The sequence below is a fragment of the Zeus faber genome (assembly GCF_960531495.2).
Source record: "Zeus faber genome assembly, chromosome: 4".
In the NCBI taxonomy this organism is placed as follows: Eukaryota; Metazoa; Chordata; class Actinopteri; order Zeiformes; family Zeidae; genus Zeus; species Zeus faber.
The window spans coordinates 37,364,265-37,383,282 of NC_137191.1; the positions used below are offsets into that span (position 1 = coordinate 37,364,265).

General features: G+C 46.7%; 1 protein-coding gene across 2 annotated transcripts; it reads left to right on the forward strand.

Moving 5' to 3' along the window:
- The first annotated feature begins 156 nt into the window (after positions 1-156).
- On the forward strand, positions 157-18,597 carry LOC307229187 (calpain-2 catalytic subunit-like). Of its 2 annotated transcripts, XM_079999120.1 has the most exons (21): positions 157-508; positions 2,788-2,857; positions 5,897-6,015; positions 6,110-6,243; positions 7,898-8,066; positions 8,154-8,237; positions 8,402-8,487; positions 12,637-12,702; positions 12,830-12,990; positions 14,147-14,316; positions 14,450-14,461; positions 14,621-14,832; positions 15,064-15,100; positions 15,230-15,295; positions 16,197-16,254; positions 16,331-16,395; positions 16,540-16,608; positions 16,753-16,831; positions 17,080-17,196; positions 17,328-17,386; positions 18,361-18,597. In XM_079999120.1, exons 1-21 carry the CDS (start codon positions 272-274, stop codon positions 18,382-18,384), a joined length of 2,094 nt encoding a protein of 697 aa, XP_079855246.1. In that variant the 5' UTR covers positions 157-271; the 3' UTR covers positions 18,385-18,597. The 2 variants fall into 2 exon arrangements, with proteins under 2 accessions (XP_079855246.1, XP_079855247.1); XM_079999121.1 differs by lacking the exons at positions 16,540-16,608; positions 16,753-16,831; positions 17,080-17,196; positions 17,328-17,386; positions 18,361-18,597 and adding an exon at positions 16,670-16,734 and having other exon boundaries at positions 16,331-16,471.
- The last annotated feature ends 421 nt before the right edge of the window (positions 18,598-19,018 follow it).

The window sequence follows — 19,018 nt, forward strand, 5'->3', positions numbered from 1 at the left end:
CACAAGAAAAACAAGAAACACAACGGACACAAGAAACACAAGAAATACAACGGACACAACGGACACGCCCTGGAAAAGAGAGAGAGGGAGGAGACAGACGGGGAGAGAGAGCCGGGGCGGCGCCGCGGGGCGGGGTTAATCACAGTAAAACTTTTGTGGAAAGTTCAACATCTGGAGCAGGAAGAGAAGAGCAGCAGGAGCAGACAGACAGAGAGAAGGAGAAACAGGCAGGCAGACAGACGGGCGGCAGACAGACAGACGGAGCAGCACCATGTCCGGAGTGGCCTCCACCCTGGCCAAGCAACGCGCTCTGGCCGCGGGGTTCGGCACCAACGCCAACGCCCTGAAGTTCCAGCAGCAGGACTACGAGGCGCTGCGGGCCCTCAGCCGCTCCCAGGGGTCGCTGTTCTGCGACCCCACCTTCCCCGCGGCCCCGGAGAGCCTGGGCTTCAAGGAGCTGGGCCGGGGGTCCGCCAAGACCCGGGGCGTGGTGTGGAAGAGACCCACGGTACGGTTCCTCTCCGCTTAACCCTAACCCTAATACTAACCCCTTATTATTATTATTATTAGTAGTAGTAGCAGTAGTAGTAGTAGTAGTAGTATTTTTATTGTTTTATTATTATAATAATAATAATACGATTATTATTATTATTATTATTATTGTTGTTGTTATTAATATTATAATTCATATTATTTTTGTTGTTATTATGCTGATGATTATTGTTATTATCATTCATATTATTATTGTTGTTTTATTATGATTATGATTATTATCATTGTTATTAGTCTTATGATAATTATTATTATAATTGTCATTAATATTAATATTATTATGATCATTATTATTATTATATTAATATTATTGTTATTATAATTATTATTGTTAATTGTATTATTTTTATTATTATTATATTAATATTATTGTTATTATTATTATTATTAATAATAATAATAATAATAATAATAATAATAATTAATAACTACTACATTTTTATTATGAGTAGTAGTGATTATTATTATTGGTAGTAGTAGTAGTAGCAGAAGTAGTATGAGTATTTTTATGATTTGGATTATTATTATTTATTTTTATTATGATTATTATTTTATTATCATAGAGTTGTTTCATCTTTGTTATCTTTATTATCATTATGGTTATCATTACTATATCATTATTATTATATCCTCTTTATGATTTATTATGAAAGTGGATTCTACTGTTGGAAAGTTATTTCCTTCTTTCAATATTGATCCTGATGCTTCCTCGTCCTGAATCAACAGTTTTCCACTTCATGACGCACACAGTTCCACTCCCTCTTCCACGAGGTTCTGATGTTCATATCTGATGCATATGAACTCCACTGTAGAATAAAGTTTAAACCTTCTGGTTGAATAAAGTTTGGACCCCCAGCAGCCCTCCGAGTGGAGGTACGCAGTCTCTGTTCTGCCCTTTCCAGTGGACATATTGTAAAATAGATCATATTTCATTTAATCTGAGCGCCCTTTTCTTTTAATCATTAAAACATACAAGCTGCGAGCGCTGGCTCTGGGTTGCCATGACATCATTGACCATATATGGACATGGACGGAGGATTCCTTCAGATGGTGGGTGTTGTGTCTGTGCTTTCTATTTGGCACCTTTTTGGTGGAAACAGCTGGTTTCGCTCATGATCTCTTCCACCAGTTGGGTTCCATCGTTGGTCATGGCTGCTGCCCGCTCTGCTTCAGGGGGATTACAAACTCCATGTTTGTATCAGTTCGGAGGCAGCAGGAAGTGATGCTGTGTTCCACGGGAACTCGGAAAACTGTCATTCATGTTGGAAGTCCCCAAGTTAACAAAACATCAAATCTACAGAGTAGTTTAAAACCGTGTTCTACGTGTTATAATAAATCATAATCTATTCCAAGGGAACGTTGTTCACCGTTAACCTTGCGTGCCGCCGTGTTGCCGTGATGTCAGGTGTGTTATCTTGGTAAACTCGGGCGTGAGCGATCGGCTCTGATATTCCAACTTAAATCGTGAGTAAGGAAAGTACCGGCTCATATTTATTTCCACTGGCCCCAGATTAAGCTGCTGAGTCAGACCAGAAACACTGGAACCAACACATTCAGCCTTTAGCTCCGCCCACTCTGCCTTGGAGGCAAGGTGCCTCACCTGAAGCCCCGTCCACTCGGCCTCACATGTAGCTCCGCCCAGTCAGAGCCATCCCCCGATCAGGTTGCTTCCTGCCCGACATGTTTCAACTGCACCCCTGGAGTTAGAATTGGGAGGCAGACCTAGCAAGAGGTAAAAATGTACTTCTGTAGAGTAACAAAGAACTTGTACTTGTACAAACAAAGTACTTGTACTTGTACTTGCCCTGACGCTGGATCATGCATCTCCATAGCGACACGTAACATCTCTGTAGAGATCGCAGCGCAGGGGTTTCTTGGTAACTGTAGGCCGCAGAGGAGCCGACGTCCACACGTCCCAAACCAGAACACGCTTCAAACAAACTGATTGGTTGAATTGTCCAACTTCCTGTCCGGAGGCAGGGTCCAAACGGCACCGGCACAGGTTTCTATTTGAGATCCATATTATAGAGTTGTACGTTTTGTCAAAGTTTTGTACATTGTGGTTCACTAAATGTGACCCTGCCCCCCAGTGGACACATAACGTTATACACTAGATTGTAGACTAAAGTATAACAGCAAACAGCCCCGCCCATGTCTCGGAACGACACCGTGCACTTTCACTACGTGCAGACGGAGAAGCAGGATCCAGCCTTGACTCTCTATCGCCCCCTGCAGGAGCTGGTGTCCAGTCCACAGTTCATCATTGGAGGAGCCATGAGGACGGACATCTGCCAGGGGGCACTGGGTGAGTCTGGGTCTGGGTGAGTCTGATAAGTGGGTGGATCTGAGCCGTGGGTGAGTCTAAGCAGTTTGTGGATCTGAGCAGTGGCTGAGTCTTAGTAGTGGGTGAGTCTAAGCAGTGGCTGGGTCTGAGCAGTGGCTGAATCTAAGCAGTGGGTGGGTTTGAGCAATGGGTGTGTCTAAGCAGTGGGTAAGTCTAAGCAGTGAGTGAGCCTGAGGGATGGCTGAGTCTGAGCAGTGGGTGAGTCTGAGCAGTGGGTGGGTCTGAGGAGTGGCTTTGTTTAAGCAGTGAGTGGGTCGGCGCAGTGGGTGAGTCAGAGCACTGGGTGAGTCTAAACGGTGGGTGGGTCTAAGCAGTTGGTGGGTCTGAGCAGTGGATGAGGCTAAGCAGTGGGTGGGTCTGAGGGATGGGTGGGTCTGAGCAGTGGGTGGGTTTGAGCAGTGGGTGTGTCTAAGCAGTGGATAAATCCAAGCAGTGGCTGGGTCTGCACAGTTGGTGGGCCTGAGGTATGGGTGAGTCTAAGCAGTTAGTAGGTCTGAGCAGTGGGTGCGTCAGAGCATTGGGTGAGTCAAAGCAGTTAGTAGGTCTGAGCAGTGGGTGCGTCAGAGCATTGGGTGAGTCTAAGCAGTGGCTGAGTCTAAGCAGTTGGTGGGTCAGAGCAGTGGGTGAGTCAGAGCAGTGGGTGAGTCAGAGCAGTGGGTGAGTGCAGGTGAGTCAGGGGGATGGGTGAGTGCTGGTGAGTGTGGGTGAGTCAGTGGACAGTGTTTACATCCACATTCCAGTGTTTTAAGTGGAACCAGGTTCAGTGTAATTAGAGGATCTGCTGCACTGAGGCATGATGGGAAATAAGACAGTGGAGGGGGGCTCTTTTAACTGAAAAACTGAAACGAAACTAGACCAGAATATACTACACTGCACTACACTACACTAAACTACACCAGACTATACTACACTAGACTATACTACACTACACTACACTATACTAGACTATACTACACTAGCCTATACTATACTACAGTCTACTATACTACACTACACTATACTACACTATACTATACTACACAACACTAGACTAGACTATACTACACTACACTACACTATACTACACTTGACTAGACTATACTACACTAGCCTATACTATACTACAGTATACTATACTACACTGCACTATACTATACTACATGACACTAGACTAGACTATACTACACTATACTAGACTATACTGCACTACACTAGACTACACAACACTACACTATACTTCACTATACTAGACTATACTACAGTACACTATACTACACTGGACTAGACTACACTACACTACACTATACTAGACTAGACTATCCTACTCTACACTACACTATACTACACTATACTATAATATACTTTACTGCGGCAGGCGAGGTCACAAGTCCTGAGCACACAGCCATGACACCAACCCCCATGCAGCCAACAGCCAACGCCCACAGACAGACAGACAGACAGACTGACAGACAAACAGACAAACAGACAGACAGTCTAAGTCTATATGGTGGAGATGAACCGGAACAGAATACTTCTATAGATCTGAGTTTTATCATTCTGTTATTGTTCTGATGATATATTACATATTATTATTATTATTATTATCATCATTATTATTATTTTTATTATTATTATTATTAGTAGTATTATTATTATTATGTTTGTTGTGGCGTCATGTCACAGTTGTTTTTCCGAATCAGTGTCTCTCTTAAGTCAGTGTTTATATCAAACTGTCCTACTGTGGGGAGTGGTCACACTGGGTCACTCCCACTGTGGACCGAACCCCTGTGGACCCCTGTGGACCCCTGTGGACTACTGTGGACCCTTGTGAAACCCTGTGGACCCCTGTGGACCACTGTGGATCACTGTGGACCCCTGTGGACCCCTGTGGACCCCTGTTGACCACTGTGGATCACTTTGGACCCCTGTGGACCCCTGTGGACCACTGTGGACCCCTGTGGACCCCTGTAGACCAATGTGGACCCCTGTGGACCACGGTGGACCCCTGTGGACCCCTGTGGACCTCCTGCAGTTTGGTGTTGTTTCTGCTGCTAGTTTGATGTTCACATGCAAACAACACACACACACACAGTGAATGGAGGAAATGGTTCTCGTGCTCATGACTCATTTCTTGCCAACCAGCGACCACAGGCCACAGCCGCCTCCTCCTCTTCAGGGTTCTGTTCTTTCACAGCACAAACAATAACTTTGTTTCCACTGAGCCGTCTTCTTCCGGACAAGGGGCCACTCTCCCCTGGTCATGCCTTGGACTGACGTTTAATGTGATGATACAGAGCTGGAGTCAAATGACTCTGAAAGGATTTTGCCCCAAAAGCGATTACGAAGCCACTCCTTCGTTGCCCGGGCGGTATGTTTGGGATCATTGTCATGCTGAAAGACCCAGCCACGTTATTAACTTTTTAGGCATGTCTGCCTATGTATGTCTGTCTGTCTGTCTGGCTACCTGTTTGTCTGTGTGTCTGTCTGCCTTTCGGCCTGCCTGTCTGTCTTCCATATAAATACAATAACTAAGGGATAACAGACCCACTGTCTTTCTGCACTGGCCTGTTGCCTTGGATTTTAACTTACTTCCGGGTCCTTGATTCCCCGTCTCGCCCAGCAGAGTGACTCCAGAATCCAGAGTCATTTTAAAGATTTGTTCGCTACAAACGACTCGTTCCAGAGTCTTGTCACTACCAGCACAGCAACGCGCTGTGTCTGTAAATCTCCCACTAAACAAAGTATTGACAACAACATGCTCAGATATTCATCTACATAAAAAACATAGTTATTGTTATCAAGTCTTCCATTGTAGTATAGAGGTACAGAGGTAGTGTCGCCAGATGGCCACACTAGCTTATGTTAGCATTAGCATGTTGGAGGTAGTGAAACCTGGTGGAGAAATGGTTACAGACACTGTGATAGTACTGTACTTCATGTACTTGCTGACTGTGTACTAACAGTACTTACTGTACTTCCTGTACTGTATACTCACAGTTCTTCCTGTACTTCCCGTTCCAGGTGACTGCTGGCTGTTGGCAGCAATCGCCTCTCTGACCCTGAACGAGGATGTGATGGCCCGTGTTGTGCCTGCGGACCAGGACTTTGGGGACAACTACGCCGGCATCTTCCACTTCCAGGTAACACTTCCACTGGGAGCTGCCCAGTACAATCAGTCTGTACGTTGGACACTGGGAGCTGCCCAGCACAACCACTTCCTGTGTGTGTCCTCAGTTCTGGCAGTTTGGGGAGTGGGTGGACGTCGTCATTGACGACCGTCTTCCTGTCAAAGATGGAGAGCTGCTGTTCGTCCACTCTGCTGAGGGGAGGGAGTTCTGGAGCGCTCTGCTGGAGAAGGCCTACGCTAAGTACTGTCTATACTCTTTACCTCTGTACCATGTACCTCTATACCCTGTACCTCTATACCCTGTACCTCTATACCATGTACCTCTATACCCTGTACCTCTTACCCTGTACCTCTATACCCTGTACCTTTATACCCTGTATTCTATACCCTGTACCCTGTACCACTATCCAGTGGTACCTGGACTTACGACTGCATCTACTTACCACTAATCCAAGATACCAGTAGCGATAGTCGCCAAAATTTGTATCGACTTGCGACCGACTGCTCCAAGATACGACCATGGAAACTTGCAGTTGGCACGTCAGCGGCCAGTCAGCAGTCAGTCAACAGTCAGTCAGCAGCCAGTCAGCAACCAGACAACAGTCAGTCAGCAGTCAGTCAGAAGTCAGTCAACAGTCAGTCAGTCAGCAGTCAGTCAACAGTCAGTCAGTCAACAGTCAGTCAGTCAACAGTCAGTCAACAGTCAGTCAACAGTCAGTCAACAGTCAGTCAGTCAAGAGTCAGCAGTCAGTCAACAGTCAGTCAGTCAACAGTCAGTCAGTCAACAGTCAGTCAGCAGTCAGTCAGCAGCCAGTCAGCGAGCGACCTACATCGTGCGTGCGCGTAGTTGGTGGCTTATGGATATTTTTTTCATATTTACTGTGTTTGTTCTATGTATTTAGTTTATTTTTACCTTCATGATGAGTGCTAAGAAGAAGGACAATGGGAAAAAGAAAAAGACAACGACTCCCATTGAAACTAAGAAGGAAATCATAGAAAAATATGAGCCTGGTGTACGTATATCGGAAAAAATGCTTCGACATACGACTGTTTTAACATACGACCGTTCTTATAGAACCGATTACAATCGTAAGTCCAGGTACCACTGTATTGTGCACTCGATACCATCTACTTTATACCCTGCACCTCTGTACCCTGTACCTCTATACCCTGTACCTCTATATCCTGTATCTTTATACCCTGTACCTCTATATCCTGTATCTTTATACCCTGTACCTCTATACTCTGTAGTCTACAGACTGTACCTCTATACACTGTACTCTATACCCTGTACCTCTATACGCCGTACCTCTATATCCTGTACCTCTATACCATGTGCTCTATACTCTGTACCTGTATACCCTGTAACTCTATGCTCTGTACCTCTATACTCTGTACCTCTATACCCTGCACTCTATACCCTGTATCTCTATGCCCTATACCTCTATACCCTGTACTCTATAGCCTGTACCTCTATACCCTATACCTCTATACCCTGTACTCTATACCATGTACCTCTATACTCTGTACCCTATACCCTGTACCTCTAGATTATTTACTTCTATACGCTGTACCTCTATACCCTGTGCTCTATACCCTGTATCTCTATATTCTGTACTCTATACCCTATACTTCTGTACTCTGTACCTCTATACCATGTACCTCTATACCCTGTTAGCTATACCCTGTACTCGATATTCTGTACCTCTATACCTTGTACCTCTATACCCTGACTCTATACTCTGTAACTCTATACCCTATACCTCTATACTCTACTCTACATCTATAGATCTATGAATGTATTCTAGTTAAGGGTTGCGTTAAATTTCACAGATTATGGGTGTTGATTCTTGTAGGAGCTAGCCACATGCTACATGCTCCATGTTGCTCTGCAGGGTTAGCGGCTGCTACGAGGCTCTGTCTGGAGGCTCCACTACTGAGGGCTTTGAGGACTTCACCGGGGGCATCGCTGAGAACTACGACCTGCAGAGACCTCCACCCAACATGTTTCAGATCATCAGAAAGGCTCTTGAGGCCGGGGCGCTGCTGGGCTGCTCCATCGACGTAAGGGCATAGTACCAGCACAGTACCATAGTACCTCTAACAGGAGTATAAGTACCTCTAGCAAAACTAAAAGCTGTTTCTCTGCAGATCACCAGCGCTGCAGACTCTGAGGCCGTCACCAGACAGAAGCTGGTGAAAGGTCACGCCTACTCCCTGACCGGGGCCGTGGAGGTACCACAGTCCTACACATGTTCTACGTATACTACATGCTCTATATGCTCTAAATGTTGGACATAGAGTACATAATTTGGATCGGGTCATTAAGGACACATTAGGGTTGTAGCATTTCAACCGGATTAGTCCTACACATCGAGTAATACACAACATGTTTCCAGGTGAATTACCGCGGCCGTAAAGAAAAGTTGGTGAGGGTGAGGAACCCCTGGGGCCAAGTGGAGTGGACCGGGGCCTGGAGCGACGGGTACAAGATTCAAGATTCAAGATTTAAGATTCAAGATTTTTTATTTGTCACATACATATACATACTTCCATACATATATGCAGTGAAATGTAATGCAACGCACCCGGTGATAGCACACAATAAGTCCTAGGAAAAAGTACAAAAATAAAATAAAAATAAAAAGTAGAAAATTCCTTTCTAATAGACCGACTAACTGACTCCTAAAACGTAATACAGTAAGTGGAATACTTATAGAATAAGATAAAAAATATATAGAATAAAATACAATAAAAAATAAATTGAAATAAAATGGAATAGGTTGAAGGAATATGGCTATGTATATACAGATATGTGCATTTAAAGTGGCATGTGAATTAAAGTGGCATGTGAATGTGAATAGTGTGAGGTAGTGTTTGGGATAATACAGCACAGTATATAACAGTACGGCGCAGCAATACGGCATCACGAACAACCCTGAACAGTGATACAGTATGCGGTACAGTATGCTACATACAGTACAGTAGGTAGTGGAGCCTAGTGCATGGCTCAGTTAGGACCCCTGGTGAGGTCAGCGTTGACAGTTCTGATGGCTTGAGGGAAGAAACTCCGTCTCAGTCTCTCTGTTCTCGCTGCGTGACTGCGGAGGCGCTTGCCTGACCGCAGCAGCTGAAACAGTCCGTTGTTGGGGTGATGAGGATCCTTCATGATCCTACGGGCTCTGCTACTACACCTCCTGGTGTATAACTCCTGCAAGGGGGGGAGGGTAGTTCCAGTGGTACGTTCAGCTGAACGCACCACCCTCTGCAGGGCCCGCCTGTCCTGGGCAGTACAGTTCCCAAACCAGGCAGTGATGTTGCCTGTCAGGATGCTCTCCACTGCTCCAGAGTAGAAGGACTTGAGGATCCTCACCGAGACCCGGAATTTCCTCAGCTGCCTGAGGTGGTAGAGACGCTGCCTCGCCTTTCTCACCAGAGTGTCTGTGTGAACAGTCCATGTTAAGTCCTCTGTGATGTGGACTCCCAGATATCTGAAGCTGCTCACCCTATCGACAGAAGTCCCATTAATCCACAAGGGCGCGTGCGTCCTCGATTGTGATCCACGCCTAAAGTCCACAATCAGCTCCTTGGTTTTGCTGACGTTCAGGTGTAGGCTGTTGTCCTGGCACCAGAGTGACAGGTCAGCCACCTCCTGGCGGTAGGCCTTCTCATCGCAGTCGGTGATCAGGCCCACGACCACGGTGTCGTCAGCAAACTTGATGATGGTGTTGGAGCTGGACCTGGCCACACAGTCATGTGTGTACAGGGAGTACAGTAGGGGGCTGAGGACGCAGCCCTGGGGGGATCCTGTATTCAGGGTGAGGGAGCTTGACATGTACTTCCCCACCTTGACCACCTGGGGGCGGCCTGTGAGGAAGTCCAGGATCCAGGTGCACAGCGGACCATTCAATCCTAGCTCCATCAGCTTGACAGCCAGTCTGGTGGGGACTATGGTGTTGAAAGCTGAACTATAATCGATGAACAGCATTCTCACATAGGCCCCCTTCTGGCCATCCAGGTGCGTGAGCGTGGTGTGCAGTACCTGGGAGACCGCGTCATCCCTGGATCTGTTCTGCCGGTACGCGAACTGCAACGGGTCCAAGGTGCGGGGGAGGGAGGCGCAGATGTAATCCTTAATCAGCCTCTCGAAACACTTCATGACCACCGAGGTGAGGGCCACCGGACGGTAGTCATTCAGGCAGGTTGGAGAGGCGATCTTCGGGACAGGAACGACGGTGGACCTCTTGAAGCAGGATGGGACCACTGATTCAGCCAGGGAGATGTTGAATATTGTGGTGAACACCGGAGCTAGCTGGTTAGCACAGGTCTTCAGCACTCGTCCAGATATGCCATCTGGACCCGCAGCTTTCCTGGTGTTCACCCGCATCAGAGCCCTCCTGACCTCGTGCACGGACACTGAGAGTGCGCGCTCGTCCCCAGCGGTGTAACTCCAATTAGCCGGCGAGCTAGCGGTGCTGCTGCCAGACTCGAACCGCGCATAAAAGGAGTTCAGTTGGTTGGCCAGGGAGGCGTCCACACTCGTGGCTGGGGAGGAGCTGCTCTTGTAGTTTGTTATTGTTCGCAGCCCCTCCCACAAGCGTCTTGTGTCCCCCCGCTCCATCTGCAGCTCCACGGTGTCTCTGTACGTCCGTTTGGCGTCTCTCACCGCCCTCCGCAGATTGTACGACGCCGCTTTGTAATTGTCCATGTTACCAGATACAAGTCCGTCGTTGTAAGCGGCCGTGCGCGCATTCAGAGCGCAGCGGATGGATTTATCAACCCATGGTTTCTGGTTTGGAAATATCCGAACTTTCACCGTGGGAACGATTTCATCCGCTAGCGTAGCCACAAAACTCACTACAACCTCCGTAAACTCACTGACGTCACTTGAACTTGTTTGGAACATGTCCCAGTCTACGTCAGTCAGAGCGTCCTGAAGCGCAGCCTCTGATTGGTCCGTCCACCGCTTCACTTCCCTCGTCATCACCAGATCCCGCGCGATCAGAGGCCTGTAAACAGGAAGCAGCGAGATTGCGGCTTGATCTGATTTCCCGAAAGCAGGGAGCGACACGGGCTTGTATCCGTTCTTGTAAGGAGTGTAACAATGGTGCAGAGTTCTGTCTCCCCTGGTGGCACACGTGATGTGTTGGTGGAAATTCGGCAGAACTTTTTTCAGGTTGGCCCTGTTAAAGTCCCCAGTCACCACCACAGCCGCGTCGGGATGTCTGTTCTGAAATCCGCACAACACATCGTGCAGAACCGACAGAGCTGCGTCGGTGTCCGCTTGCGGTGGGATATAAACGGCTGTAATGATGACCGTGCTGAATTCCCGGGGGAGATAAAATGGACGGCATAGTATGGTCAGCTGTTCCAGGTTCGGCGAGCAGGAGTGGGAGAGGAATTTGGTGTTGTTGGCGTTACACCAGCGGTTGTTTACCATTAGGCAGACGCCTCCACCTTTGGATTTCCCCGACTCTCCCGTTCTGTCGCCGCGGAACACGGAGAAGGCCTCGGCTGGACGTATGGCTTCATCCGGCACCAGTGGGGTCAGCCATGTTTCCGTCAGGCAGAGGACGCAACAGTTCCTCGTGTCTCGCTGGAATTGAATCCTCGCTCGAAGTTCATCCATCTTGTTCTCCAGGGACTGGACGTTAGCAAGAAGGATGCTTGGCAGAGGTGGACGGTAAGGTTGCGTCCTCATTCTGACCCGAATGCCGCCTCGTTTACCTCGGTGCTTCCTCCGTGGGCCGGCTCGTGGAACAGCGACTCCATTTTTGTTGTTGTTGCGAGTGTTCCCGCGTAGGATTTCCGCCGGCCACTCTGCTCCCACGGATAAAAAGTCCCAAAGTTGTTCGTTTAGGGAATTTTTTATATCCATGAGTGCATCGCGGCCGTATGAGTTAATTGTTGATGTTTTTCTGGCGAACATTGTGATAAAAAAAGGAAAAAAATACTAAAGAGTAAGAAAGTAACCGGAGCGCCGGCGCAGGCGACCGCTAGGGGTGGCGCCACTATCGCCTTATGCAACGCACAACGCACAACGCACCCTGTTCAACACTGATGCTAACCAAGCTAACCAGGCATCAGTGGCTCTAATTCACGGTCACCACAACAAGACAGAGCACATGTAGAAGAAGAACAACAACAATCTTTAAATGTCACACAGCACACCACACTACAACACATGCATGCACACATGCTTTGGATGGTGGCCGGTGAAATGAAGCCTCTGCATCTAACCCATCCTTGGCTTGTCCTTCCTCCGGGGGCGTAGCCAGGAGCAGTGGGCAGCATTCATGGACGCGCCCGGGGACCTGGTGACGAGTGTCCGTCGCTGGTCAGACGATGATGTGTGCATGTTTTGGGTGGGGGTCCTTACTGACATTAGGTGGAGGAAACCCCATGTGAGCACAGGGAGAACATGCAAACTCCACACAGAAAGGCTCCTATTTGGGAGATAACCTGCCGGAGCACGGTGCCAACAGCGCCCCAGGCAGGAATCGAACCCAGGAGCTTCTTGCTGTGAGGCAGCAGTGCAATGCACTGCGCCACCGTAGATGCTGATGCCAAGTTTTGGAATGTTGATTTGCAGCCAACCTTGCTGAGCTAGCTAAATGATATTTCACCTCCTCAGGTCGTCTGAGTGGAACTACGTGGAAGGAGACTGCCCCCATGCTAACGCTGAGGACGGAGAGTTCTGGTAGGTCAACAGAAAGACATACAGACAGTCAGACGGACAGATGAACGGATGGATGGATGTTCGCAATGACAGATGGACAGTCAAACAGTCAGACACACAGACAGCTAACTTGTCTCTCTCTCGCCAGGATGTCCTTCAGTGAGTTCCAGCGACATTACTCTCGTATAGAGATCTGCACCCTGACACCAGACACCATCATGGACGACTCAGTCAAACACTGGAGTGTCAGCAAGTTCGACGGCAGCTGGAGGCGGGGCTCCACAGCGGGTGGCTGCAGGAACCACCCCTGTATGTACCTCCACACACACCGCTAACAAGATAATGCTAACACCTCCAGCTAAAGCAGCTTCTAGTTGGCTAAAGACCAAAGAGTCTGCAGGTCCACCAACAACACTACGATGGGGTCTGCACGTAACTTTGGCCTGTCCACTAGGGGGCGGAGTCACAGTTACCGAAGCAGAACGTGAAGGAAACAAAGAAAATCCCAGAAGCACAAACATACATTTTAAAATGATTTGTAGTTTAGTTCTGCGTTGGTGTGTTGGTGGTCCAACCCCAGAGATGGAAAATCTGGGTTCCGAAAGTCTAAAATTCCACTCAAAGATTTAGGGTCAACTGTGTGGATTAACTAATCAGCATCAACCCAGAGCAACCAGCTGATCAGGGAGGAAGGGGAAACATGGAAACAGGACCTAGAGTGATCCTCCTCTGCCCCAATGCGACTTCCCGTCCTGATCCACCGACCACGCTGTTTTCTGATTGTAGTGTAGTCCAGAGTTTGGAGGCCACACCCGTCGCCGCTTCCGCAATCTCTTCTGCTCTCTTTGTCAAAGGGTGACCCCCACTCCTGTCAGTCAAGACAGCCCCACAACATCCAGGACCTTGTGGCATCTGAGTGGATCTCGTCCCCTGGTGCTTTGTCCCTGCAAAGCTTCCTGAGGACCTCAGTGACATCCACCGAGGGGATCCCATCACCCAGGAGGTCCCACCCCAAGGAGATCCCACCACCCAAGAGATTCCACCCTAGAGGAGATCCCACCACTAGGCAGTGTTTGTATGTCGCTGAGCCTGACTGGGTTCTGTGGGTGACCCGGTCACCAGGCGCTCACCTGGAGCTCCACTCCGGGGCCAGGTTCCATGCGTGCACCCGGGATCTCTCTCATCTGAGTGAGGTTCGGCCAGCCATCTCTGATCTTCTCATTGGGCCTTCTGAATAATTATTTGTCTGGCCCCTCATCTAAGGCCAGTCTGTCATGGTGGGGTGCGAGATGGCAGAGCTCCCAAGTTTTACTGAGACACAAGAACCCTCTATCAGGTTGAGGTTTGGATTCCTGAAGGTGTCTGCGATCCACGTTATCCAGAGTCCTTTTCTGCGTTCCTACTCCAAGACCTTTAGGTTGGCTTCTCAGCCAAGTCTAACTGAGAAGGTTTCTCTGCGTTGCAGACACATTCTGGATGAATCCGCAGTTCGTGATCAAGTTGGAGGAGGAGGACGATGACCCGGACGATGGAGAGGAGGGATGCAGCTTTGTGGTCGGACTGATCCAGAAGAACCGCCGACGTCTGAGGAAGGTCGGGGAGGACATGCACACCGTGGGCTTCGCCATCTACGAGGTCAGAGCTGAAGGAGACTGTTTGTGACCTTATTTAGAATCATGTTTCCGGAAGATTTGACATGTTGTTAGCTGTTGGCAGGTTAGCAGTAAGCTCTGGTTTGTTGCTGATCCACTTTGTGTGTTCTCTGCAGGTTCCCCCCCAGGTGAGACACTGGGATCCCCGTTGGAGGTCAGAGGTCAAAGACTTGAGACAGTTCCAGCCCACCCGAAAATACTATTTGGGTTATTTGGTTTTATTCAAAATGTGTTCGACTGTGTCCAGTGTGCTAGCTTAGCTTCTCTCTGTTCTGCGTCCGGCTCAGTTCCAGGGCCAGCGCGAGGTCCACCTGGATAAGAACTACTTCTTGAGCCACGCCCAGACGGCACGCTCTGAGACCTTCATCAACCTGCGGGAGGTGAGCTCGCGCTTCAAGCTGCCGCCTGGGGAGTACCTCATCGTGCCCTCCACCTTCGAGCCACACCTCAACGGAGACTTCTGCATCCGCGTGTTCTCCGAGAAGCAGAGCTCCACCCAGTAAGACGGGAAACTGGACAAGTAGTTACTGGGCAACTAGTTACAGGGCAACTACCTACTCGACAACTACTTACCGGACAACTAGTTACTGTTCAACTGGGTGCTAGGCAACTAGTTACTGGGCGACTAGTAACTGGGCAACTAGTGACCGGACAACTAGTTACTGGACAACTGGTCAATCAGCTGGAGTGTGTGTTTATTGATCTACTGACCGCCCTGTTTGTTTTCCAGACCATGTGACGATCCTGTAAACGCAGACCTGGATGACGTGCGTAGTGTACACACACACACACACACACACACACACCATAACGTTTGGTGTGCCCACTGTGTGTTGTTAATGTGTGTGTGTGTGTGTGTGTGTGTGTGTGTGTGTGTGTGTGTGTGTGTGTGACAGGAGATGGTCTCCGAGGCTGAGGTGGACGCTGGTTTCCGAGGTCTGTTCACCAAACTGGCAGGAGAAGTGAGGCCTCGCTATTATATTATATTACATTACATTACATTGCATTACATTACGTTACATTACATTATATTATATTACATTTCATTACATTACATTACATTACGTTACATTTTATTACATTCCATTCCATTATATTATATTACATTTTATTACATTACAATACATTATATTATATTACATTTTATTACATTACATTATGTTACATTATATTATATTACATTTTATTACATTACATTACATTACATTACATTATATTATATTATATTACATTTTATTACATTACATTACATTACATTATGTTACATTACATTATATTATATTATATTACATTACACTACGTTACATTACATTATATTATATTAAATTTTATTACGTTACATTACATTACATTACGTTACATTACATTATATTTACAATATGAGGGATTGAGATGAGAACGTTTGGCTCGATGTCATTAGAATCCACAGCTCTAGATGCAAATCAACATGCGCATCATTTCCTTTTGCAAAGACCAAATGTGAAGAACTTCAAAACAATCTAGAGTCAACACATTTACCTTCCTCATGTTCTGACGAGTGTGGCAAATATAAAACAGAACTCAGAGAACTGGAGTGGACCTTCTTCTCCCAACGGGGTCCGACCCAGGCCACCTCCCAACGGGGTCCGTCCCGGACCACCTCCCAACGGGGTCTGAGCGGTTGGATGGGTCATTGTCAACCGTCCTGTGTGACCTATCTGTCTGTCCGTCCGTCCATCTGTCTATCTATCACCCAGTTAAAAAATGACTGAAATTTGGCAGCCATTTTGTCAACCTTGGCTACCAACATTTGATGCACGGTTGCCATGGTTACCACTTCTACCGGCTTGTGAGGTTTGACTATTGTTCCTGGATGTTCTTCAGGACATGGAGATCTCTGCCGTGGAGCTGAGAACCATCTTGAATAAGATTGTCTCCAAACGTGAGTGTTTCCCTTCAGCACTTCCTGTTTGACGCGGCGACGCCGAGCGGCTTCAAACTGCAGCTTCTCTCCACAGGAACTGACATCAGAACCGACGGCTTCAGCCCGGACACCTGCCGCATCATGGTCAACCTGCTGGACGTATCCTCACCTGAAGCTACTTCCTGTCTGAAGGTGTCCTCCCTGGGGCTTGCTCTCAGTAGAATGAGTCAGGCAGGTCACAGCAGACATGCATTGTGGGTATTCTGAGGTTCTCAGGTTCTAATCAGCCTTAACTGAGCGCAGGACAGCGGTAATGGGAAGCTGGGACTCTCCGAGTTTGCCACCTTGTGGAAGAAGGTCCAGAAGTACCTGGTAGGGTCCACCTTTCTGCTACGGGTTTTAATTGCTCACTCACTTTTGGTCTCACAGGAAGGGATGTCACAGCACGTCAGGAAATCCAAAGATCCAAACAAACGTACGTGAGTAGACCTTCACCGTGTCTGTTTGTTGTCCTAGTCCCTGTACAAGAAGAACGACACCGACAACAGTGGAACCATGAGCTCTCCTGAGATGAGGGTTGCCCTGAAGGACGCAGGTGAGTTGCAAACTGGTTGAGACTGGAACTAACTGGTTGAGACTGGATCTAGCTGGTTGAGACTGGATCTAACTGGTTGAGACTGGATCTAACTGCTGTCAGTAGTATAGTGTTCAGTAGAACAGTGTTCAGTAGTACTGTGTGTCAGTAGTACTGTGTATCAGTAGTACTGTGTGTCAGTAGTACTGTGTGTCACTAGTACTGTGTCAGTAGTGCTGTGTCAGTAGTACTTTGTGTGTGTGCTGCAGGTTTCACCCTGAACAACAGCATCTACCAGATGCTCGTCGCTCGCTACTCGGACCCTGACATGACGGTCGACTTCGACAACTTTGTGGCTTGTTTGATGAGGCTGGAGATGATGTTCAGTGAGTACACAGGAAGCTGTGCACTTCATGTAAACCTTCTGTGTACTTCCTGTGTACTTGGTGTGTTGCAGTAGTGCTGGAGTAGCAGCAGTAGTAGAACTGCAGTATCTGAGGCTGGTTGTGTGTTGCAGGGTTCTTCAGGAAGCTGGACACTGACAACAGTGGTTCAGTGGAAATCAACTTCAACCAGGTGAGTCCTGATCAATCAATGTGATTGTTTATCTGATCAATCAACGTGTCGTTTATCTGATCAATCAATGTGTCGTTTATCTGATCAATCAATGTGTCGTTTATCTGATCAATCAATGTGTCGTTTATCTGATCAATCAATGTGGTCGTTTATCTGATCAATCAACGTGATCGTTTATCTGATCAATCAATGTGATCGTTTATCTGATCAATCAATGTGGTCGTTTATCTAATCAATCAATGTGGTCGTTTATCTAATCAATCAACGTGTCTTTTATCTGATCAATCAACATGATTGTTTATCTGATCAATCAATGTGTCGTTTATCTGATCAATCAATGTGGTCGTTTATCTGATCAATCAATGTGTAGTTTATCTGATCAATCAATGTGTCGTTTATCTGATCAATCAACGTGATCGTTTATCTGATCAATCAATGTGGTCGTTTATCTGATCAATCAATGTGTAGTTTATCTGATCAATCAATGTGTCGTATATCTGATCAGTCAACATGATTGTTTATCTGATCAATCAATGTGTCGTTTATCTGATCAATCAATGTGTCGTATATCTGATCAGTCAACATGATTGTTTATCTGATCAATCAATGTGTCGTTTATCTGATCAATCAATGTGTAGTTTATCTGATCAATCAATGTGTCGTTTATCTGATCAATCAACATGATTGTTTATCTGATCAATCAATGTGTCGTTTATCTGATCAATCAATGTGTCGTTTATCTGATCAATCAACATGATTGTTTATCTGATCAATCAATGTGTAGTTTATCTGATCAATCAACATGATTGTTTATCTGATCAATCAACGTGTCTTTTATCTGATCAATCAATGTGGTCGTTTATTGAAAGTACTGATCAGAATGACCGGGTGAGTCCTGATCAGTCAACGTGATCCTTTATCTAAATGATTGATCGCAATGTAATTTCTCATGGATTGACTCTTTTTCCTTCCAGTGGATTAACATTGCGATGATCTAGAGAAGCTCCGTCTCCATGGAAACACTCCAAGTATTAATACACATACCATGCATCTTGTTTACAAACCAAAGATTCTATTTCCTGTTTCCTGGATTTTATTTTACTGTTGCATGGATTTTGCTTATAATTCCGATATCTGTGTATTGATCACAACGATCCTCCGATCGATCATGTGACTGAAAGCAATAAATTCTGTTCACATTTTAACATGAACGATGAGTTTAGTGTTTGACTCCTGTGTGTGCGTCTGCGTGTGCGTGTTCTAGCTTCACTTCTCTCCAAACACCCTTGAATGTTTTTTATAAACATTATTGATCCTGTTGTTTTTTTTGTAGTTGATTCTCCTTAAACCATGTGAACCATGGTGCTGAATTAGAAATGTGAGTTTTTATTTAGTTTATTATTCAGTTTCTAGACCTGCAACCACTGCTTCAAACTTATCACCAAAAATAAAAAGCAACATGAATTGAAACTGTTCTATCAATAATAATAAGGTTGTTCGGGGATCGCAGTGGGTTCTGGGAAGTGTAGTCTGGATTCCATTCATTTGGGAAGTGCACGCTGTTGCCTTTTCGGACAATTCCACAATATTCACAACTACAAATTATTGTGATTATTACTAGATTTTGAAGAT